The 24,001-nt window shown below is 44.2% G+C and overlaps 1 protein-coding gene across 4 annotated transcripts in view; it reads right to left on the bottom strand.

Annotated features, from left to right (window-relative positions):
* TRIM9 (tripartite motif containing 9) overlaps positions 1 to 24,001 on the bottom strand; it is a 174,717-nt gene that overhangs the window by 40,663 nt on the left and 110,053 nt on the right. For 3 of the 4 annotated variants that reach the window (XM_089665817.1, XM_089665816.1, XM_089665815.1), the window contains exons 4-7: positions 20,500 to 20,610; positions 18,572 to 18,725; positions 12,377 to 12,534; positions 9,295 to 9,433 (exon numbers count right to left, since the gene is read on the bottom strand). In XM_089665817.1, coding sequence (XP_089521943.1) covers positions 9,295 to 9,433; positions 12,377 to 12,534; positions 18,572 to 18,725; positions 20,500 to 20,610 — 562 coding nt within the window. Of the gene's footprint in view, positions 1 to 2,532; positions 2,692 to 9,294; positions 9,434 to 12,376; positions 12,535 to 18,571; positions 18,726 to 20,499; positions 20,611 to 24,001 lie in introns of all 4 variants that reach the window. The other variant, XM_089665814.1, reaches the window with a different exon arrangement.

Raw genomic sequence — 24,001 nt, 5'->3', positions numbered from 1 at the left:
AGCACAACTGTACATCTTGTAATCCATTGCTACACTTAGTAGATCTCCCGCGGTGGTTTCTTGTTCTCCTTCTTGCGTTCTTCTTCTGCTTGTCTGGAGTAATTCTATATTACCAATACAGCTGTGACTATCTTTCTGTTGATAGTGGCCCTTTAATTTGGAATTTAATAGAGTCACAGCAATGCTTCCAAGTCCTCACAAAGATCTTATTAAAATCCCAGGAGATGTTTCCCTTCCAGACACTTTGATACCTCAGGCCCAATTCCTTTTATACATGGAAACACACGCTCAACTTTTAATTCAACGTTCAGCCTTAATGCAGAGATCCGTGCTGCTTCTGTACCAGAAAGCAATTCTGATTACCCTGCGGGCTTGGAGCGCAGCCCCCTCGCACTGTCCCCGGATGACGTTTATTCAGTCCATCAGTTTGACTTGCTGATTAATTTGTGGCAGAGGCACCGCTACATGTTTCAGTCTGATCATCTGCCAGAAAATAAAGCTTCCGTAGATGAAGCATCAGTCAAACCCCCTCAAGAAAATTCACAGCTGGTCTTGGAGACGTATGAAGGAAGATAATATATGAGCAATCTAAGACATTCATGACCTATACAGCACCCTGGGCTCTTACAAACCCAACCAGGGCGACATGCTGTCATTTTATAGAGGCGGTTTACAGAGAGGGGGTGGAGGACTCTTTACAATGTGAGATCGAAAAAAATGATCTTGGAGAATACACTCACCGGCCTCTTTATTAGGTACATCTGTTCAAAGCTTGGTAACACAAATTGCTAATCAGCCAATCACATGGCATCCACTCAATGCATTAAGGCATGTAGACGTGGAAAAGAGGACTTTATGAAATTCAAACCGAGCATCAGAATGGGGAAGAAAGGGGATTTAAGTTGGTTGTTGGGGCCAGATGGGCTGGACTGAGTATTTCAAAAAATGCTGATCTGCTGGGATTTTCACGCACAACCATCTCTAGGGTTTACAGAGAATGGTCCGAAAAAGAGAAAATATCCAGTGAGTGGCAGTTGTGTGGACAAAAATGCCTTGTTGATGTCAGAGGAGAATGGGAAGCCCAGTTGCTGCAACATTCACATGGTAGGGTCAGAATTTGGCGTAAACAACATGAAAGCATGGATCCATCTTGTCTTGTATCAATGGTTCAGGCTGGTGATGGTGGTGTAATGGTGTGGGGGATATTTTCTTGACACTAGCAAGGTGTACCCCATAAACTGGCCGGTGAGTGTATATTTATCTTGGGTTTTAGGTAGATCCTTTCAGCCTACTTCCCAAGCTGAAGGCACCCTCATCCTCAGTTTTTTTACTTACCTGAATCAGCTAGTAAACCCCCCAGCATGTTATCCTATGTGTCCATGAACACATAGACTGTAATCGACGTTTTTTGGCAGGGACGTTTTTTGGCTGGAAAAAACCCAGGACTAGTGGGTTACTAGAGGAGTTTTGTAGCTGTAAAAATACTCTAACGCTGAAAAATGTAGCAAAACACGGTAAAACGCCGCAAACCAGCATTTTTGGACTTTTTTAAAACCCGCAAACGTGGAATAAAGCCTCTAAACGTGGCAAAACGCTAATGCAAAAAAAGCTGAAAAACTCACAATTTTAACGTAACTTTACACAGCTAACGTTACTAGCGTTATCAAAACGTCCCGTGTGTATGGGGACTAAAGTTGCTGCATGAAGTGTACTGGATTTATGGCACCACAGACTTTTCACTATCAGAACTTGCCCGGAGCATTAACTTTTTGCCCCTATCTATTGATTCATCTCCTTCTCAACTACACTTCTGTGCCATATTACAATTTTGAAATTATCCATATTAACATTTTGTTTTCTTATTTTGAACAAAAAATTGAATCTTTAGGCTTAGTTACAAATATATCTGCTATAAAATGCTTGCTAGGTACAGGCTACAATAGCTCAAGTTCAATCTCCAAACACAGACAATTAAGTCCTACCTGCCATCCCATCCCTACCTGCCTGTTAAAATGGCTCCATACAAAATGTGTAAAGTAAACAGCAGGGGCGGACTGACCATTTGGAAACTCGGGCACTGCCCGAGGGCCCGGGGTCAGTAAGGGGCCCCATGAGATGCCCCTGGTACCTTTTTCATAGGCTTTTTAGAGTTTGGGCAAGGACACAGGGGCCCCATGATCCCCTATTGCCCAGGGGCCCCATGAGCTGTCAGTCCACCCCTGGTAAACAGCTTCTGGTGTTCTCTTTGTTTGGAAACCCATGGTGCTCTGGAAATCATGTATCATGAATGTAACATGTATCACATGTGAAGTTGTGAAACAGACCTTGTAAACAATAAAAACGGATATACCATTGGTTCATAATTACATAAAATAAACCATTCTTGTAAGAAGTAAAACTGCACAGCTCCACAATAATTCAAATGTCACAAGAAATCGTGGTATCGGTCCAAGCGTTTGCAACCATTGCAGTGCTAATACTTGTCAGTCCTGCCACAATGTTACATAGCACAGAGGAGATAAGAGCCATTACCTGGAGACACACAAGCTTCCTGTTCAGAGTGCTGGAGGAAATCGAGAGGAGAGGGCAGGGCGTTGTCTTGCAGACGAGCTGCAAGAGTGGCTGACATTTCAGCTGCAAGAGTGGCTGACATTTCAGCTGCAAGAGTGGCTGACATTCGGGAAAAGGGACCTAGCAAAGACATGCATGGTACATCAGTAAACATGAACATTATAAAAACCAAACCAGATTGTCACCTACACACAGTGGGGGATAGCCATTTGTATGCTGAACCAATATTGATAGAGAACCATACAACCAACCGGTAATAGTCCCGGCAGTAGCTTGACCGCCTGTGCCCTTTCTGTCAGTAGCCCATGTCATTTGCCTGTGCAACATTTCTGCCTCAATGCTAACTGCCCTGTCCATTACTTGACCTTTTTGTAAGAGGGGTTTCAGAGTTGGAGCCACAGGACTTGTCTTGTATTCTACATGGACAACTAAAAGTGGTTGTCCATGGTCTTCAGCTCACCCAATCATTTGCCCTTAGGATAACTCGGCCAAAATGCTACTTGCCCTGACCATTACTTGACCTTTTTGTAAGAGGGGTTTCAGAGTTGGAGCCACAGGCCTTGTCTTGTATTCCTACATGGACAACCAAAAGTGGTTGTCCATGGTCTTCAGCTCACCCAATCATTGGCCCTTAGGATAACTCGGCCAAAATGCTACTTGCCCTGACCATTACTTGACATTTTTGTAAGAGGGGTTTCAGAGTTGGAGCCACAGGACTTGTCTTGTATCCTACATGGACAACTAAAAGTGGTTGTCCATGGTCTTCAGCTCACCCAATCATTTGCCCTTAGGATAACTCGGCCAAAATGCTACTTGCCCTGACCATTACTTGACCTTTTTGTAAGAGGGGTTTCAGAGTTGGAGCCACAGGCCTTGTCTTGTATTCCTACATGGACAACCAAAAGTGGTTGTCCATGGTCTTCAGCTCACCCAATCATTGGCCCTTAGGATAACTCGGCCAAAATGCTACTTGCCCTGACCATTACTTGACATTTTTGTAAGAGGGGTTTCAGAGTTGGAGCCACAGGCCTTGTCTTGTATCCTACATGGACAACCAAAAGTGGTTGTCCATGGTCTTCAGCTCACCCAATCATTCGCCCTTAGGATAACTTGGACAAAATGCTACTTGCCCTGACCAGGGCTTACTTGGTTAGAGATGGGGTCTGGGTCTTTGTTTAAATCCTGTACTACGACTTTAGAATGTTAAGCTATTCTATTGTCCTACTGTCCTCCCTTATGTGACAGACTGCAGCCTGCCCCATTATCTACTTCTGCGACAACTCTGCCTAGACACTACAATTTTTAGATGGGTTACAGAGTTGGGGTCAGGGGCCCCGTCTTGTGGCTTGCTCATTGGCTCTAGAGTTTCACTTTGCCCCTCCTGACTGTCTGCAACCTGCCCATCTTTTGCCTGTGCAAACACTCTGCTTAAATCCTATTTGCCCCCAATGCTTTTTCTTCATGTTAGAGGCATTACAGTGTTGGGGGTCAGGAACCTTGTCTTGATCCTGTACTGTAACCCCAGAATGTAAAGCTATTTTTTTTCCTCTCCCTATCCCTGACTGCCTGCAGTCTATCCATTATCTGCCCAACAACTCTTCCTGAATGCTACCTGTCCTGACTACTGCTTGCTCTTTTTCCTAGAGGAGTTATAGAGTTGGAATCAGGGGCATTGTCTTGTATCTTGCTCCATGGCTCTAGTTCAGTCTTTCTCAACCTTTTTACCCCAAAGGAACCCTTTAAATAATTTTGAGGACTTGAGGAACCTCTGCTAAAACCAGTGCATTGGTGGTCAGTGAGAAATATGACCCTTTGCATTGGTGGTCGGTTGGAGGTATGCCCCCCCTTACAGTGGTGCTCAAATTGCCATCCTTAAGACAGTCATCGATGTCTTGCAGTTGGCTCTATCAAGTGGTATTGACCTTGAAACTATGCAGGAACCATAAGATAGGAGGTCAACCAGCCATTGCTCAAGGAACTCTTGGCAACCTCTGGAGGAACGCTAGAGTTCCATGGAACCCTTGTTGAGAATGGCTGCTACATTATTTCCTGATTGCAGTTCTTATTTTGTATCCTAAAGCGAGAAACTTCATCACTGTCTTCACCCCCCCTCCCTATGCTTTCTAGATTAGCTTGAAGATTCCATTGAAGTTTGTTTGGCAAAGCTATTAACTGGAAGAAAGTTAAAGGGGGGTGGCAAGAGGCCTATTACATAATCCCAAATGTAATTTTAATTGTTTTGGCCTACAAGATGGCTGCCTCCACTGTGTCTAGGGAGCAGAAACATATTATCTTATTAACTATGAGTGCAACTGATCAAAACAATGTTATCCTACCAACACATTGCATATCCATCAATCCGTACCCCACTGGAATAACTCAACTGTGCTACCAAATGAGCTTTAGTGAGAAGAAAAATAAAAGCTTTGTGAAGAATAGAGTTAGATCACCTTTGGCCTAATAACGATTATCTCACATCACGGTACTTTTTCCCCAAAAGGATCTGTACCATCTCAGCATTGAAGGAGACCACACAAACATCAGGTTACAACCAACATAAAAAGGAGGCATGAGAATAAATGACTTCTGTCCACCCAGCCAATACACAACCAAAGCCAATGACAACATAGGCACCACTTTAACCACCATAAAAAGAAAACAAGATCCATAAAACTCACACTCTGCCAGGACAAAATGGTTTTGCGAAGTTTCCAGCGGACAGACAAAGACACAACTAAGCTTTGTGAATAGACCTGTTTATGGATGACCACAAAACCTCACTGTGCAACATAAACTGCATCACTAAGAATTGTGGAAAACAACTGGCAAATCAGAGACGACGGCTAAAGCACACAAATACCTGATGGAAAAATTACAGTATGCACTGAGTACATGAGCACAAAAGGCTAAAGCGTAAAAATAAAAGGAAGAATCTGATTAGCAAAAAAACAAGTCTGAAACTGGGCTGACTCCACACATGATGGAGCGCACATTACAAAAGGATACAAAAGGAACAAACGTCACACCACAGAACTACAATGGACACCCGCATTTTACATTTACCCGGTTGGAGAATTGCCTATGTGTAGTTCGAGCATAAAATTCCTGGGTATCTGTCAGATATTGGCACAATCTCATTGGGCCAAGCCTCAGAGGAGATGGCAGTTAGACAACTGAGACAAACTGACAGATGTGTGGCATATCTATTCGAGACTGTGTAGATGGGCTTTTGTTCATATCATGTCTCTCCCCATACAAGTCAATAGGAATGCAAACATAGGTTGATGCAATTTGAAGGAGTTCAGCTTGCAGGTCACAAGGTGGTCAACTGCTCCTGCCAACAAATTTTGATTGATCTCAAATGCAGGCTGAATGCACCTAAAAGCACATTTCATTTGCCCACTGGCACAGTCCACAGCCCATTGACACAGGCCCTTAATTTGGTTGGATTGCTGTGACACACAAAAGAAAATGTCATCTCCTGGGATTTGTCATTTGTGGCTGTTAAAACCACTCTGTCCAATCAAAGGCAACCAATTCACTGCAAAATTGCCAAATTAGATGTTGGCAAAATTGCACCATATCAGAAGTTCTTCATTTTGTGCATTAAAAGGGTATGGGGTTTTTCTTTATATATTTAAAATGGAACTTCACTCTCTCAATCAGCACTGGCTATTTGTAATCCTCATGCTGCTAGCCTTAGTAAATAGATAGGAAAGTATATAATATTTACTTCTTTTAAACTTTTTATCACATTACTTCAGTTACTTCCTGGTTTCCATGCCTAGTCAAATGATGTCATACTTCCCAGGAGTCTTCAGGAGAGGAGGAGGAGTTTTCTCAGCTAAGAACACCCTCCTGCCTGCATACCAGGTAAATGCTACATGAATCACCTGCCCTTATCCAATATGGCCATGGCTAGAAATGCTGGGGGGGTGGTTTTCAAAGTGAGTTCTAAGCACAATAAAGCATGGAGGCATGGCTGGATGGGGGAGTTTGCTTTGAATATTAAAAATGCATTAAATAGTGACTTTGGTTTTACTTTTTGCTATAAAACATATCCAATAAAAAAGTAGAAAAAAAAAAGTCTTCATAAATGTAGCCCAAAATGTATTCTGCGCCATGTCTTTGGTAAAAAAAAAGTCCAAATAAGTGTATATTAATTGGTTTTATACTAGTAATGGCGGCGATCAGCGACTTATAGCAGTACTGCGGCGGGCATTTTGACACTAACTGACACTGGATGAGAACTGACAGCCATTGACATCCCCAGTGACACTAATACAGTGATCAGTGATCGGTGCTAATAAAAAGCGCTGACACTGTACTAACGACAACTGGCAGGAATGAGTTAACACCTGGGGTGATCAAAGGGTGATCAAAGGGTTAATTGTGTATTGCTTTGAGATTACTGTGTAGTTTTACTAGGGGATATGCTGCTTTCTATCCCTCTGCTTTGCAGAGAGATAGAAAGTAGCACATGCCCGCTGACAGGGAAGAGATCTGTGTTGTTTCCACACAGATCTCTCCCGTCAGCTGCTCTGCCGATCACCAAGTCCCGGCCATGATTTACTTGCCGAGACCAAGTGATTGACATTTCCAGTGAGCCAATGACAGCGCGGGTAGGTTAGCGCGTACACACTCCCTCCCCTACCTGGAAATGCAAAGTCACGTATATATATATATATGTGATTTTGCAGAGCGCGATCACCATGTAGCAATACATCTGCTATGGGGTGGTCAGCAAGTGGTACATTTGCAGGGATTTGCTCTCATTTCCTGTTTGGCTTGGGGACAGGAAGTGAAATGAAATCTCCACAATGAGGCACAGATGATGAAAAAAAACTGACAGGGGTTATAACCCTCCCTTATTCTATCCAAAATGAAAAAAAAAAAGTTTGTCTATAGTTCAACTTTAAAGATTCACTTTATTTTTTTTATTTCTGCAATAGTTCTTGAAATGTTACACCACCAACCCAGTTATAAAACAGAGAAGGTAAGAAGTATATTTTCACCTTCAACTTACTCTTTTCAAATGCTGGAGCAAAACTTGGTACATCAGGGTACAGGAGTGAACATGACTCTCTCCCATTCCTCCCCATAATGCAGTGCTTAGGCCACCACCAGTCAGTCAGCAGGTGCTGTCAGAGGGGCAGGAAGGACAGTCCTTAGCCATGTGTGAGTTGTGGCCCAGCATCCAGTCGATACTCACACAGCAATTTGCAGGGGTGGCAGGGGGAGCACATGAAAGAAATATCTCTGTTACCCTCTGAACTAAATCTGTCACTTGACCCTGTCTGGGCAAGGAACAGGTTTGCTTTAATACTACTGAATGCTGCTAAGCCCTGTGCCATGTCTACGGCACCTTTTCCTTCAGCTACACTATATGGCCAAAAGTAGGTGAGCACTCCTCCAAATTTTGAGATCAAGTATTTTTAGTGAAGGGTTCTGTTAATGATAGAGCATACAAAAACAATTTACACATCTGTGTGTCCAACCTTGTGGAAACAGTTTGAGGAAGGCCCTCTTTTGTTCTATCATGACTTTGCCCCTGTGCACAAAGCCAGCTCCATAAAGTCTTGTGTCAAGGAACTTAACTAGCCTGCACAGAACCCTAAAATTATCCCAACTGAACACCTTTGGGATGAACTGGAACACTAATTGTGAGCCATGTCTTCTCATCAAACATCTAAAGAGTCAGGAACTGATGTTGGATAAGTAGATCTGACTTTCATTTGGGATGAACTGGAACACTGATTGTGAGCCATGTCTTCTCATCCAACATCTAAAGAGTCAAGAACTGATGTTGGATAAGTAGATCTGGCTTTCATTTGGGATGAACTGGAACACTGATTGTGAGCCATGTCTTCTCATCCAACATCTAAAGAGTCAAGAACTGATGTTGGATAAGTAGATCTGGCTTTCATTTGGGATGAACTGGAACACTGATTGTGAGCCATGTCTTCCCATCCAACATCTAAAGAGTCAGGAACTGATGTTGGATGAGCAAATCTGGCTTTCATTTGGGATGAACTGGAACACTGATTGTGAGTTGTCTTCTCATCCAACATCTAAAGAGTCAGGAACTGATGTTGGATGAGAAGATTTGGCTTTCATTTGGGATGAACTGGAACACTGATTGTGAGCCATGTCTTCTCATCCAACATCTAAAGAGTCATCCCAAAGGGTTCAATTGATTTGAGGACTGGCCCCAACCCTACTGAACATTTTTGGGTTGAACTGGAACATAAGCCAGGTCTTCTCATCCAACATCAGTACTTCACCTCACAGAAAAGTTTTGTTGGCTGATGGGCACAAATTTCAAGAGACATGCTTAAACATTTTGAGCAAAGCATTTCTAGAACAGTATAGGCTATTACAGCCACACAGGAAGTGGGCAACTCCAATTGAATGCCCATAATTCTGGAGTGAGATGTCCAACAAGCTCATATAGGTGTGATGGTCGGGTGTCAGCAAACTTTTTGCCATATAGTGCATATACCTTAAGGAAACAGTGTTGGAATGAACATTTTTGTGCTTGAGTTCTGGAGACCTAGCTTTAATAGGCAGCTAAGGAGGCATGATGGAAGATAAGAACCTCATCATACCCTAAATTCTCTCCTTGCCTCATGGAAAGCAAGGCCCCGTATGAGGTACAGGAATTCACACACATATAGATACAACATTCTAGCCACTCTCTAGCAAGAAACATGAGCACATTACCTTCAGAGGTCTGCAGCACCAGGGTCTTGCTATACTGACTGACACCAGCTTTGTTGAAGGCCTTGACTCGGGCATTGTAAGTGCTGTTAAAGTGAAGGCCATCCACTGTACACATTGTCTCCTTTCCAACAAAGACCTCCTATAAATATAAAAACATTTATAAGTACCTGTGGAGCTTCTCAGAGATAGACAAACTTTTTTTCCGAGGCTTCAGAATTCATGTGGATAAATACAGCACCTATGTTCTCTTTGTAGACTATTGCCATGCTTTTGAATGCAAAACACCATTGGGTAATAGAAGCCAAAATGTAACAGCGGAATTAACACCGGACCCCAGAAAATGCCATTGTGTTATATTGTAGATAGCATCGCCCTCGTCTCCCACAGGCTCTTGTGTTCATGCTGCTTGCAGCCTCCTGTCAGTTGTGGCCTAATTGTTGGCACACATATTTATTGAGACATGACTCTGCTGCTGGGGACAAGGTTTATGTACTTCGGTTCAGGGATTTACTGCCCCTGGACACTGCAGGATGGAAAGTGAGCTATAGACATGGGAAATGCTGACTCAATCAGTCACCACTTAACCATTAAGGGAATAAATCAATGACAATTCCAGACAATGCATGATGGTAAAACTGGTCTGAGAGGAATGACCTGACTGCAGCTTTTTAGCCGAAGTCTAGTTTCAGCCAAAAAACAAAACAAAACAGTCATTGTGAAGTACATGCACAAGATAAGAGCATGTGTGTTAATATACTGGATATATATACTGTATACATTTACTGTATTGGATACAGGCACCAATCAGGTTTTGCGGAAGCCATTTGTGGGTATCAAGTGGAGGGTGGAGTTTATGACGGATTATATTGAAAGAATGCAGTGGGAAGATTAAAATGTTACTAAACCCCGGACCCTGCATTCACTATATCCGGTCTCCCCGGACCCTGCATTCACTATATCCATTCTCCCCAGACCCTGCATTCACTATATCCGGTCTCCCCGGACCCTGCATTCACTATATCCGGTCTCCCTGGACCCCGCATTCACTATATCTGGTCTCCCAGGACTCTGCATTCACTATATCTGGTCTCCCCGGACCCTGCATTCACTATATCCGGTCTCCGTGGACCCTGCATTCACTATATCCGGTCTCCCCGGACCCTGCATTCACTATATTCGCTCTCCTCGGACCCCGCATTCACTATATCCGGTCTCCCCGGACCCTGCATTCACTATATCCGGTCTCCCCGGACCCTGTATTCACTATATCCGGTCTCCCCGGACCCTGCATTCACTATATCTGGTCTCCCCGGACCCTGCATTCACTATATCTGGTCTCCCCGGACCCTGCATTCACTATATCTGGTCTCCCCGGACCCTGCATTCACTATATCTGGTCTCCCCAGACCCTGCATTCACTATATCCGGTCTCCTCGGACCCTGCATTCACTATATCTGGTCTCCCCAGACCCTGCATTCACTATATCCGGTCTCCTCGGACCCTGCATTCACTATATCTGGTCTCCCCGGACCCTGCATTCACTATATCTGGTCTCCCCGAACCCTGCATTCACTATATCTGGTCTCCCCGGACCCCGCATTCACTATATCCGGTCTCCCCGGACCCTGCATTCACTATATCCGGTCTCCCTGGACCCCGCATTCACTATATCTGGTCTCCCAGGACTCTGCATTCACTATATCTGGTCTCCCCGGACCCTGCATTCACTATATCCGGTCTCCGTGGACCCTGCATTCACTATATCCGGTCTCCCCGGACCCTGCATTCACTATATTCGCTCTCCTCGGACCCCGCATTCACTATATCCGGTCTCCCCGGACCCTGCATTCACTATATCTGGTCTCCCCGGACCCTGCATTCACTATATCCGGTCTCCGCGGACCCTGCATTCACTATATCCGGTCTCCCCGGACCCTGCATTCACTATATCTGGTCTCCCCGGACCCTGCATTCACTATATCTGGTCTCCGCAGACCCTGCATTCACTATATCTGGTCTCCCCAGACCCTGCATTCACTATATCCGGTCTCCCCGGACCCTGCATTCACTATATCTGGTCTCCCCGGACCCTGCATTCACTATATCTGGTCTCCCCGGACCCTGCATTCACTATATCTGGTCTTCCCGGACCCTGCATTCACTATATCTGGTCTCCCCAGACCCTGCATTCACTATATCCGGTCTCCCCATACAGTGAGTATAACAAGCATGCTTTACTGCATATACAGACTGATTTTACTGTTGTGGGTTTAGTAACATTTTAACATACAGTATCTCACAGAAGTGAGTACACCCCTCACATTTTTGTAAATATTTGATTATATCCTTTCATGTGACAACACTGAAGAAATGACACTTTGCTACAATGTGACATAGTCAGTGTACAGCTTGTATAACATGTAAATTTGCTGTCCCCTCAAAATAACTCAACACACAGCCATTAATGTCTAAACCGCTGGCAACAAAAGTGGGTACACCCCTAAGTGACAATGTCCAAATTGGGCCCAAAGTGTCAATATTTTGGGTGGCCACCATTATTTTCCAGCACTGCCTTAACCCTCTTGGGCATGGAGTTCACCAGAGCTTCACAAGTTCCCACTGGAGTCCTCTTCCACTCCTCCATGACAACATCACAGAGCTGGTGGATGTTAGAGACCTTGCGCTCCTCCGCCTTTCGTTTGAGGATGCCCCACAGATGCTCAATAGGGTTTAGGTCTGGAGACATGCTTGGCCAGTCCATCACCTTTACCCTCAGCTTCTTTAGCAAGGCATAGGAACCATGTTAAATGGACTGTAGTGCATTTCTGCAAAAAGCACTAAACAACGCATTGGTGTGAACGGAGCCTCAATATATGGAGAAAAACAGTATGAAGACACATCATCTGAGTTTCCAAAGGTCTTGTGAATTCCCTCTGAGCCACTCCCGCATTTCCTTCTACACCCCCCACAACATATTTGACTTCCAATAATTGTTTATGCAACATAAAAGTCCAGTTACTTTGTGAAAGCAGCAAATTTTACTTCACATATCAGCCATGTCAGAAAAAGCATATTTCTTACCCTGAACTGTCCACCATTGCCATCATCCAGTTCCAGTATGTATCCCTCTGCCTGGACCATGGACATGGGTGGCTGCTTCCAGGACAAAGTGGCACTGTTATTGTGGGTGCAGCATTCTTCCAGCTGGAGCATGGGGGGTGCCGGTACTAAAGAGGGCACTGAAAAACATGTAGGGTAAAGCAAGGGTTATTAAAAATTACATTTATCTTATTTATTTATTACAGGTACTTAATTTACAGAGTGCTTTACATATTTATTGTACATTCACATCAGTCCCCAACTCACATTCATACATACACATACTAGGGCCAATTTAGATTGGACCCATTTAGACTACCAGCATGTTTTTGGAGTGTGGGAGGAAATCGGAGCACCCGGAGAAAACCCACACAGGCACAGGGAGAACATGCAAACTTCAGGAAGGTGGTGCCGGAAATGCAGTTCTTTTCTATCTGATCAATTTCCGATTTTGCTTGCTTTTGTCTACAAACAATACTCAATCTTAGTTGAGATTCTGGCTTTTGAATTAAGCACAGTCAGGCTTTTTTACCATTGTGGTCTGTATACAACAGTAGTCCCTAAACTGTTTGCTTGCCCTTATCCTTGGGGCACTATTCCTCCCACTGATACAAAGCACTATTTCTCCCTCTGACACCAACAATGGAGCACTATTCCTCCCACCGACACCAATAATGGAGCACTATTTCTCCTATTGACACCAATGATAGGGCACTCTTCCTTGAGCTGACACCAATGATGGAGCGCTATTTCTTGCACCGACACCAATGATGAAGTACTATTCCTCCTATTGACACCAATGATGGGATACTACTCCTCCCAGTGACACCAATGATGGAGCACTATTCCTCCCACTTACACCAATGATGGGGCCCTATTCCTTGCACTGACACCAATCCTGGGGCACTATTCCTCTCACTGACATCAATGATGGGGTACTATTCCTCTCACTGACATCAATGATGGGGCACTATTCCACCCACTGACACCAATGATGGGGTACTATTCCACCACTGACACCAATGATGGGGCACTATTCCACCCACTGACACCAATGATGGGGTACTATTCCACCACTGACACCAATGATGGGGCACTATTTCTCCCACTGACACCAATGATGGGGCACTATTCCACCCACTGACATCAATGATGAGGCACTATTCCTCCCACTGACACCAATGATGGGGCACTATTCCTCCCACTGATACCAATGATGGGGCACTATTTCTCCCACTGACACCAATGATGGGGCACTATTCCACCCACTGATACCAATGATGGGGCACTATTCCACCCACTGACATCAATGATGAGGCACTATTCCACCCACTGACACCAATGATGGGGCACTATGCCACCCACTGATACCAATGATGGGGCACTATTCCACCCACTGACACCAATGATGGGGCACTATTCCTCCCACTGACACCAATGATGGGGCACTATTCCACCCACTGACAGCAAAGATGGGGCACGATTCCACCTACTGACACCAATGATGGGGCACTATTCCACCCACTGACAGCAAAGATGGGGCACGATTCCACCTACTGACACCAATGATGGGGTACTATACCTCCCAAACTTTTGATCATATAATGAATCTCTTGATTTTACCATTTTAATATGACCCCCATGGATATATTTATGTATTATTTGTTTAATTTCTAAAGCTTTCAAGTTTACTATAAGACAATAACATATTAATATCATTTTACAATGAGATAAAAAAAATAAAATAAAAAAACAAACCTAGTTTCCCTTCAATGCTACAATAATCCTCTGATGATATACGATTGATGTAACGGGCTCGGCATAGACACACCAATTACTGTGATAACGCAGCAGAAGGAGATGAGATGACTTATGTGTGACACTGCAGAATCTGGTCCAGGCCTCATCCATGACAAGAGAACATTTCTGCTAAGGCGCCATTGTCTAAGTCCCAATCTACATCTACTCAAGGCTGGCATCTTCCACAAGTTCCAGCTGAGAAGAATCCCCCCCCCCCCCGCTCATTATTCATGCTGGATGTATTGTATACATGGACAACAAATACCTTTTAAACAGTCCCTGTCAATTTGTCAATGTAGCCCCCTCCTAGACAGGCTGCTAGCTAGCGAAGTACATTCAGCTCTTTAGTTCTACTGTAATCTGTTGAGCAGCTTGTGATTATTTTGGGTTGTTCTGTGCCTCGCTAGTTGCAGGTTTGACCAGGGGTGGACTGACCATTTGGAAACTCGGGCACTGCCCGAGGGCCCGGAGTCAGTAGGGGCCCCATGAGATGCCCCTGGTACCTTTTCATAGGCTTTTTTGAGTTTGGACAAGGACACAGGGGCCCCATGATCCCCTATTGCCCAGGGGCCCCATGAGTTGTCAGTCTGCCCCTGGGTTTGACTGCTTCCCCCTGCCTTCTGGAAGGTTCTGGAATGTAGTGGGTTGGGAGAGTCAAATAAGCAGCCTGAATATTTATATGATCCAAGCCTGTTCCGGGGGGAGGGTGCCCAGTAGGTGACTGGGAGTAGGGCCGAGGATAAGGGGGTACCACCAGTCCTCTTGTACGGAGCCCAGACAAGCAGGGGGGCCCAGGCAGCTGGGTGAATCAGATGTGGGCAGGGAGGGTGATCAGCATGGCAGGGGCGGACTGACAACTCATGGGGCCCCCGGGCAATAGGGGATCATGGGGCCCCTGAATCCTTGCCCAAACTCAAAAAAGCCTATGAAAAAGGTAACAGGGGCATCTCATGGGGCCCCCTACTGACTCCGGGCCCTTGGGCAGTGCCCGAGTTTCCAAATGGTCAGTCCACCCTGGGCAGGGGGCAATTACTGGTGCAATTACTATATTTTTTCCATTCTTCATGGGGATCCTGGACATGACCAGTGTAGACCTGATCCAGTTTTCCCTGTACCCCCCCCCCCCCCGACACACCCCCAAATCAACTCTGCAGCAACAGATCTCTTCTGATATCAATCTGCCAGCAATACATCACTATCTATAGATACAACAGTGATCTATTGCTGCAGAGGTAGGCAGGAAAGAGCAGCATTAGCTCTAGCCTAGCCCTGGAGCTGACAGAACGCCAGGCGATGGCACATAACTTCCTAAGTAGACAACGTGGAAGCATTGTGTCCCCAATTCTTGCTACCAGTGGTCCAATGTAGAGGTCTGTAGCAGGATTGGAAGCCCAGCTGCTGTTTATTCCAGCCCCTGGGTTTAGTACTGAATCCTGGCTGCCAGTTTGATATGTGTTTTTATTTATATAGAGAAAAATATAATTTGAATAATTTGTAATATATCTAATCTTTTCATTATTTTTTTGTGTGGTGGACTATTACTCTAATTCACAAAAAATAATACATAATGGGGGATATGATCTCCATGTATAATACATAAGGGGGGATATGATCTCCATGTATAATACATAAGGGGGGATATGATCTCCATGTATAATACATAAGGGGGGATATGATCTCCATGTATAATACATAAGGGGGGATATGATCTCCATGTATAAATACATCAGTGATTCATATAGTGAACTCGGTGTAGAGTTATTCACCCTGAGGTCATCACAGAGGACAAGGGGGCACTCTTTACGTCTGGAGGAAAAGAAATTTAATCTCCAAATATGGAAAGGTTTCTTCACAGTAAGAGCTGTGAAAATGTGGAATAAACTCCCTCAAGAGTTGGTTGTGGCCAGCTCAGTGGATTGCTTTAAAAAAGTCCTGGAGTCTTTCTTGGATACACAGAATATAACTGGATACTAACATTTATAGGTAAAGTTGATCCAGGGAATATCTGATTGCCTCTCGGGGGATCAGGAAGGATTTTTTTCCCCTGCAGGAGAAAATTGGATCATGCTTTGCTGTTTTTTTTGCCTTCCTCTGGATCAACTGTGGGTATATGTCAGGGCAGGGCTGTGGAACGGACAGGTAGGCCTAGTGGCAGGGTAACGCACTGACTGACAACAACCACCACCAACAGACAAAAGTCCCTCAGGGCGCGGAGTCTAAGTCCCAGGCTGCCCTTCACCAGGGCCCCTGATGGTGGGGATGGACATGACGCAGCCAGGAACCAGGGCCCCGAGACACCCCGGCTGCGGTAATGGCCGCCACCAATGGCGTGTAGCTGGTAGGAATGACAATAGCGTAGTCAGGCAGGCCGGGTCAACAACAACGGGACAAAACGGTACAGAACAGTAGACAAGAATCACAGGTCACGGGCCGGGTTCAGCAACGGAAGGTCAGATCAAAGGAAAACACAGAGAATGGTCTAGTCACAAGCCGAGCCAGATACCAGAAGAGTCACGAGAGTATACACAGCGCTGTAGCGACACAAGTGCAAAGAGCATGTGCGGATCACAGGCTTATATGTACTCAGCCACACCCCTCCGGGGGATGGACCTCAGAGTCCTGAAGGCATAAAAGACTCCCACCATGCTCTGCAGTAACCCAAGATGGACGCCAATACATGAAGCCGCACAGTCTCTGGGAAAAGATAGGACCTTGACAGTTTAGGATTATAACTTTTTTTCTTTTTTCTATGGCTGAGCTGGATGGACATTTGCCTTTTTTCAGCCAGACTAACTATGTAACAAGGCACCAAAAGTATCAATTTTACACAGTGAATTGGCTCACCATCCTTTCACCCCAAAGAGGCCCAAACCGGGGACCCACCAAGGAGCTGCCCAAAACACCCCCCAGAGGCAGGTGTGGGGATACACAAATAGGCCAGACTGCCAGTTGCAGTTCATCCTATTTGTACACTTGATAATCAGTGGGGTTAGTTTATCTATCAGGGTTTTCAGGATGATTTTTTCAGCCAGACTAACTATGTAACTATGTAATCCTAATCTAGTATATGTAGCATCAAAAAAGAAAGAAAAGTGAAGGTTGTTCAAGGATCGCCCATCAATTTTGATACTGGTGGGCCATCCTTCAACAACCGTCACTTTACTTTTTTTCTTGATGCTATGGACTATTACGCTAAACACTTTCACCAACAATCTACAGTTTATGGTAACCACAGGGCGCAGAACAACAGAGCACAACAGGCTGAGTACTGGCACTCCTACTCTACATCTGATTTGCCAGACGTTTCACTATGTATACAAGGATCTAGAGTATGGTGTGATCATATATTGGGAAAAGGCTGGTGATAGGAAACATCTTTGTGTTGCATTTAACATGATATTGTTAACCACTTCAAGTCCGGACACTCTCACCCTCTTCCTGTCCAGACCAATTTTAAGCTTTCGGTGCTATCACACTTTGAATGCCAATTGCACAGTCATACAACACTGTACCCATATGAATTTTTTAGCATTTTTTTGAGACAGATAAAGTTTTATTTTGGTGGTATTTATTCACCACTGGGATTTGTATTTTTTTTACTATGTAAATGAAAAGTCCCAAAATTTTGAAAAAAAAGTGTTTTTCTTATACAATTTTGCAAATAATATTTCATCATAAATCTTGGCCAAAATGTATTACGTTATCTTTTTAGTAAAAAAAAATAAAATAACCCAAATTAGTTTAAATTATAATTTTTAAATATTTGTTTTATCTTTATTTTTTTTATTATTTATTTTTTTTTTTTTTACATACTGTCACCCTAGCAGTACAGTGTCACCATGGTGATGCTGTACTACTTGTGGGGGGCGATGAAGATTTTTTTTTTGTTACACTGATTGCGTTTACACTCATAAAGGCTGTAAAAGCAATCATTTCTACTTCTCTCTGGCTGCATTCCTGCAGCCATTGAGAACTACTGTGTGAGCTGTGATTGGTCACAGCTTGTCACATGGTACAAGGCTGTTGTGAATAGCCTTGTACCATGTGACCTCTGTGATTATTCACAGATTTCACACGTAGTAAGCAATAATGTCAGAAGTGACATCTTGCTTACTACTCTGCATGTGATCACTGATTGGCCAATCAGTGATCACATGATCGGGACCTCGCACAGAGGTCCCGTACGACGACCGGGTTTCCACTGTGTCCGGAGGACACAGAGGGCACTGATCGCGGTGCTGTGCGCTCCCAAGGAGCGCGCACAAGCAGGGGGCGGGGAGGTCGTTTATAAATGGCCACCCGACCCTGCACTGCCACTGTCCGGCCGTTTATATACAACGACTGGACGGGAGATGGTTAAAGAATGTATAGAATCACCTTTCATCTGTACAAAGTCCAGTTGGTGGATGGACTGTAAGAGAGGTCCGTTGTCCAGGTTCAAATCAAAATCGGTTGTCATTCGTGGTGTAAGGGTCCCCTTTCCCCACTGGTCTTCTGTCAGGTGCACTCTCCGAATCAGGGCATCGGATATCTAATGAAACAAAGAAAAGTCCTTCAGTATTCTATATATTCACCTTATTTAGGAGGGGGCCCTGGGGTAACGTCTATCACTTCATCACAGTTGGATAACAGGTAATAAATCTCCAGTCCTGGGCTCAGTGTATTAATGTCACATTAGGCAAGTTATAGATTATGCAATTTTCTTTCCTTCCATCACGGGTGGAGGGAAAGAAAATGGATCAATTTCCCCATCAACACAGGCAGTGTTGTTGGGGGAATCCCTCCCGCAGCACTTTTGTGTTCACCTGGCAGGGAGCCTTCCTTAAAGCCGCCAGCATTGATTACACGAAAAAAAAATCCAACAGGCTGGTTGTACTGAAATCGATCGATTGATTTTCATTTCGGCCAACAGGCCGAAAGGGGTGTTTTCGGCTGGAACGTTTCGGCCACCGAAATTTCGGTGCATCCCAACAAGCCAATATGATATACCTTCCTATTCATTTATTAATGCTAGCAGTATAAAGATTAAATATAGTCGATGTTGATTGAGAGAGAGAAGTTCCACATTAAACAGAGAATATGTACAGCATGGCAAAGTGACTTCGACATAGACTTATGCAGGCCATAGATGGGTCGAAAACCGGACGTTTTTTTTTTTAAAAAGAAAAATTGGTCGTTCAATCGGCCGACGTTACCGCCAACGGAAAAAAAACGGCTGATTTTCGTCCCATCTATGGCCGGCATTTTTACTTCTGTCCCTTGTGGAGAGCTCCGCTATTATATTTTACATGAAAAAGTCTTGCGGTTGCAACAATGTATCCATTTCGGATACAGATGGTTTTATTCGGATACAAATAGATACATTGTTGCAACCGCAATACTTTTCATATAAAATATAATAGCGGACTGGAATTCTTCTTCTTCTTCTTTTTCTTCTCTTCTTCTTCTTTTTCTACTTCTTCTGCTTTTTCTTCTTCTTTTTCTTCTTCTTCTTCTTCTTTTCTTCTTCTTTTTCTCTTCTTCTTCTTTTTCTACTTCTTGCAGGTCACGGCTCATGCGCAGATTTTTTATCAGTAAAACAATCGGCCGATTTGCCCATCATTGCCGGGAAAATTGGCGGCAAATTTTCCAACGTGACCGATAAAAAAAAAATGTACCAAAACCCCAAAAAACGTCCGACCAATTAACCCACTAACGGTGCGAAAATCGGCCAATTTTTTTAACGGCCGATTTTTGACCTGTCTATGGCCTGCATAAGCCTCGGTTCACACTATGAACCGCAATTCCTGTTCAATTCACATGCGATTCATTGCGGTGTGATTCGAGCCATTCATTTTGAATGGCTCAAACTGCATCGCATCTGCACCAAAGTCGTGCCTGCAGCAATACTGGGAATGCAGTGTAGCCGGATCGCATGATCTTTTGTACCATGTGATTCAGTGCAGGCAAACTGCGTTTGTGACCTCCGTTTGGGGTGTCGTTATGATTGCACTGACACCCGCTGCAGATCGCAAGGGCGATGTGTTTTAAACACAGTGTGAGAAACGTTACCTACACCCCGTCCTGGTGTGAATTGGCTCTAAAACCGTCTTATGGTCAGAACATTTTACTTTTCTCATTCCCGACTTTCTATGGATGTACAATTTGATAAAATCTATTGGCACACACAAATTATTTTGTACACACATGAGGGAGGAACCTGACTATCTTCTCAATCTGACCCACTCCGGGTTTTTTTTTTCCCTTTATTTAGCACGTAGCACTGGGGTAACATTCAATAACACGTAATCAAAAGGCCGGCTCACCTGAAGAAAACCGCTGGGGTCGTTCTCTTTAATGACCTCCAGACAATATTCCATCAGTCCGGTCGTCTGTCGCAGTTTCACCGTGCAGTGAGAAATCTGATCTCGAACAACCTAAAATAGACAGCAAAAAATTAGATAAAAGCAAACTGCAAATCAACATCAGTAACCCCAATCTTGCAGGATGTAAATGGTGGACTTGCTCTTGTTACTAAAACTGGTCATACATTATACAATTTTCTTGAGAATTTTGCTTTAGATTTACCAAAAACCATATAACATGAGGTCAAACCTAAACAACACTTTCAATTGTATCCAATCAGGCGGGCCCTTGCACTACATAGTTGAAGGTAAACCTAAAGGAAATTGAGCAGAAAATTGTATAGTGTATGGCCAGCCTTACATTTTCCTAAACCAATGGCATGTGGCAGAGTCAACTAACTGAATGACCACTGAACCACTACACATGTATACAGCATGATTCACTGAACTGCTACTTTAAAGCGGAGTTCCACTCACCTTGTCAAAAAATAAAAGTCAGCAGCTACAAAAACTGTAGCTGCTGACTTTTAAAAAGCAGCCACTTACCTGTCCCTCGGTCCCGGGGTGTGTCCCCCGCAGCCCGTTTCACCAGCCGTACTGTATTCCAGGAGGCCGGCATCTTCAGTGTGGGCACCCGGCTGTGATAGCTTGCGGCTTCACAGCCGGGTGCCCACTGAGCATGTGCGAGTAGTACTACGCTTCATGAATGGTCCTGTTGTCTTCTGGGACCTGTCATGTGTCCCAGAAGACTACGGGGAGGGAGGACACCTTCCACTTCTGATCGCCTAGGAGATCGGACCAGAAGTGGGAGCGGGAACCTGTCAAATTCGGGTATCCGATCCCCCCCCCCACGCCCCGCAAAGGTGCAAATCCTTCCTTAATGGGGAACGGGGGAGCAGTCCTTAAAGTGGAACTTCCCCTTTTGGGTGGAGTTCCGCTTTAAAGGCATTGCGCACTTTCATAAGTTTTAATTAGGTATTAGGGTGGATTTAGATGTGTGTCTAAATCTACCTCTCCTCTGAAGCGCAATCTGCGCTCGGATCACTTTTCAGTGGGGTGATGTCATCATGCTTGCCGACTGAAGCATCCTGCCATGCAAGTACCTGTCTGCTGCTAAATAAAGCGATCCATTTGGCGGTTTCACACTCCCGCTTTTTTATCTTGGAGGTCTCCTGGTCTCCTTCTCCCACGCCCGACTGCAGGACTTCTCCAGGACTTTCCCCATCCTCTGGAACTCACTACCCCAATCCATCAGACTGTTACCTACCCTCCTCACCTTCAGACGCACCCTGAAAACCCATCTCTTCAGGGAAGCCTACCCCACCCTCACCTAAGAGCCGATCTCCCCCACTCCTCCTACCACTCCATCCCCCACAGCCACTTCCTCCTGTACCACTATCCCCTCCCTCCTAGATTGTAAGCTCCAAGGAGCAGGGCCCTCGAACCCCTCGTGTATTGTATTGTTACTGTATTGTCTCATGTACTGTCCCCCCACTATGATGTACAGCGCTGAGCAAACATTTTGGCGCTACATAAACACTGTATAATAAATAAATAATTTGAGTTTTGCTTGTTGCACCCTGAATCCTCATGCACACTGGATGTTTTTTTATAGTGGCTGTTTTTGGCTTTTGACAGTTTTTGATGTTTTTTTCTACAGTTAGTAAACCCCCCAGCATGTTATCCTATGTGTCCATACACACATAGACTGTCATCAACGTTTTTTTGTGGCTGGAAAAAAAACCAGTACTAGTGGGTTTCTAGAGGAGTTTTTTAGCTGCAAAAAACACGCTGAAATACACGGTAAAACGCCACAAACCGGTGTTTTTGGACTATTTTTGAACCCCTCCCCCCCCAATTTTTTTTCTGGTCACAAAAAACGCAAACGCAGAAAAACGCTAATGCAAAAAACGCTAAAAAACTGATGTTTTTAATGTGACTTTACACAGCTAACATTACCAGCGTTATCAAAACACCCCGTGTGCATGGAGCCTTGCACCCTGATGGTCCTTGGTGTGTGCAAATCAGTCTCCGGGAGTGCACTACCAGCTGATGTGGATGGTCTACCCAACGACTTATTAACACAAACGCATGTTGACCTCCGTTTGTATAGGACAGGGGTAGGCAACCTGCGGCTCTCTAGCTGTTGTGGAACTACATGAGACATTGCAAAAATGACAATTACAGCTATGACTTGCAGAGGCATGATGGAACTTGTAGTCCTGGAACAGCTGGAGAGCTGCAGGTTGCCTACCCCTGGTATAGGAGATCAACTGGATTTGGTAAGAGGCTCTGTGACCTATGGTGGAGGGAGCACATGGAGAGCACTTACCTGCCAACCCTCTTTGCATGTATTGAGAAATTTGCGCGGACTTTACATATCACAATATTTAGATTTTTCTTGTTTTTATGCTCTGATGGTTTTTTGTTTGCACATGCACTTTATTCACCGAGCATTCATTATTGTTAATAAAATTGTGGACATTTTTTGTTTTCATTTATGATGATTTATTTGCACATGCACTTTATGTATCGAGTATTTGCTATCGATGCTCACATTGAGGAAGCCCACCTATATTTTTTAAGTATGTTTATTGGGTATTCAGAGTGCAGCACCCAAATTATTTGAATACACTGAGCACAGAAATATTTTTCTATGGAAAAACACAAGGTGCAGGTAGGATGTCCTCATGCACACGGGACGCTTTGATAACGCTGGTAACAATAGCTGTGTAAAGTCACGTTAAAAACTTGAGTTTTTCAGTTTTTTTTAGCGTTTTTGCATTAGCGTTTAGCGGAGTTCTGCAGCGATTTGTGGCGTTTTTAGAGGTTTTTTTAGTGTGCAAAAAAAATTCAAATAAAATTGGCCAATTTTCGGATCGTTAGTGGGCTATTTGTTCGGCCATTTTTCGGTATTCTGGCAGATTTTTTTTATCGGTAAAGTTGGAAAAAAAATCGTCCGATTCTCGCGGCAATGATGGGCAAATCGGCCGATTTTTTACCGATAAAAAATCTGCGCATGAGCAGTGACCTGCAAGAGGAAGACAAAAAGAAGAAGAGGAAGAAGAAGAAGAAGGGGATGATGATGAAGAAGAAGAAGAAGAGGATGATGATGAAGAAGAAGAAGAGGATGATGATGATGAAGAAGAAGAAGGGGATGATGATGATGAAGAAGAAGAGGATGATGATGAAGAAGAAGAAGAGGATGATGATGATGATGATGAAGAAGAAGAGGATGACGATGATGATGAAGAAGAAGATGATGATGATGATGAAGAAGAAGACGAGGATGATGATGAAGAAGAAGAAGAAGAGGATGATGATGATGATGATGAAGAAGATGAGGATGATGATGAAGAGGATGATGATGAAGAAGAAGAAGATAATGTTGAAGAAGAAGAAGAAGAAGAAGAAGAAGATGATGATGATGAAGAAGAGGATGATGATGATGAAGAAGAGGATG

This window comes from Staurois parvus, unplaced genomic scaffold (genome assembly GCF_062004578.1).
Source record: "Staurois parvus isolate SC_StPar_1 unplaced genomic scaffold, SC_StPar_1.0 ptg002360l, whole genome shotgun sequence".
Classification (NCBI taxonomy): domain Eukaryota; kingdom Metazoa; phylum Chordata; class Amphibia; order Anura; family Ranidae; genus Staurois; species Staurois parvus.
This window is presented reverse-complemented; position numbering and strand designations above follow the sequence as displayed.